This window comes from Apium graveolens, chromosome 11 (genome assembly GCF_009905375.1).
Source record: "Apium graveolens cultivar Ventura chromosome 11, ASM990537v1, whole genome shotgun sequence".
Classification (NCBI taxonomy): Eukaryota; Viridiplantae; Streptophyta; class Magnoliopsida; order Apiales; family Apiaceae; genus Apium; species Apium graveolens.
The window spans coordinates 184,747,834-184,749,147 of record NC_133657.1 but is presented as its reverse complement, the minus strand read 5'-3'; the positions used below and the strand labels follow the sequence as shown (position 1 = coordinate 184,749,147).

At 43.1% G+C, this 1,314-nt stretch overlaps 1 protein-coding gene across 1 annotated transcript; it reads left to right on the top strand.

Moving 5' to 3' along the window:
• The first annotated feature begins 755 nt into the window (after positions 1-755).
• On the top strand, positions 756-1,061 carry LOC141696249 (uncharacterized). The gene has a single exon (XM_074500416.1). The coding sequence runs from the start codon at positions 756-758 to the stop codon at positions 1,059-1,061; it is 306 nt and encodes a 101-aa protein (XP_074356517.1).
• The last annotated feature ends 253 nt before the right edge of the window (positions 1,062-1,314 follow it).

Below are 1,314 nucleotides of genomic sequence, written 5' to 3'. Positions count from 1 at the left end.
GTGGTGTACGATGAAGTTCTGTACAAGAGAGGCTTCAATCAACCGTTGCTCAGATGTGTTGATGAAGAAGAAGGAAATTATATCTTAAGGGAGGTGCATGAAGGAAGTTGTGGTAATCACTCGGGGGTAGTTCTTTGGAGATGAAAGTTTTACGCCAGGGGTATTATTGGTCTACGATGAAAGAAGATATTGCAAATTTCGTCTAAACATGTGATCGCTGCTAGCGCTTTGCAAACTACTTGTCTATGCCAGCGACGCTCTTGATGTCTATGGTAAGCCCGTGGCCATTTGCCATATGGGGAATAGATCTTATTGGGGAACTGCCCCGGGCTAAAGGGTATGTCAAGTATGCGGTGGTCGCGGTGGATTACTTTACTAAATGGGCAGAAGCAATGCCGTTGGTAACTATCACCGCAAAGAAAATCAGAGACTTTGTTTTCAACTCCATCGTGTGCAGGTTTGGAATCCATTACAAGCTTGTGTTGGACAACGGAAAGCAGTTTGACAGCAAGGAGTTGCGACAACTGTGTGAGGATTTAAAAATAAAAAAGGAGTTTGCAGCGGTCTATCATCCTCAAAGCAATGGGCAGACAGAAGTTGTGAATAAAATAATAAAGCATACCCTCAAAGCCAAACTGGAAGTGCGCAAAGGAAATTGGCCTGAAGAACTCCCAAAAGTGATGTGGTCCTACAACACTACTCCACGATCTACTACGGGAGAAACTCCATTTATGCTGACTTACGGCTATGAAGCTATGGTCCCCGTAGAAGTTGGTTCAGGAATGCTTCGCAGAGATCGTTACACGGGAGAAGATGCAGAGGTTAATCAAAGGCTTCATTTGGATCTCCTGGAAGAAACAAGGAAAAATTCTCAGCTGAGGCTTGCGGCGTATCAACAGTGTGCCACAAGGTATTATAACCAGAAAATAAAGGGACAACTGCTGAAGGTAGGAGATTTGGTGCTCATGAAAGTGATGCCAAACATAAAGAATCCCCGGTATGGAGTGTTTGGAGCTAATTGGGAAGGACCATACAAGATAAAAGCGATATTATGGAAATGAACTTATCACCTTGAGGATATGGAAGGAAAGCTGGTTCCGCGAGCGTGGAACGCGGAATATCTCCGAAAGTATTATCAGTAATGCGCAGCTTTGGCCCCTTACATATCTTTTATATTTTATACTTAGGGTTATGCCCAGGTTATAGACTAGAAGTAAAATAAATTCCTCCTAGCCTAGGGGGTAGTGCATGTACTACTTACCTTAGAACTGGTTGAAGGATCATTTTTTTGAATAAATTCTTCACAGAGCATAG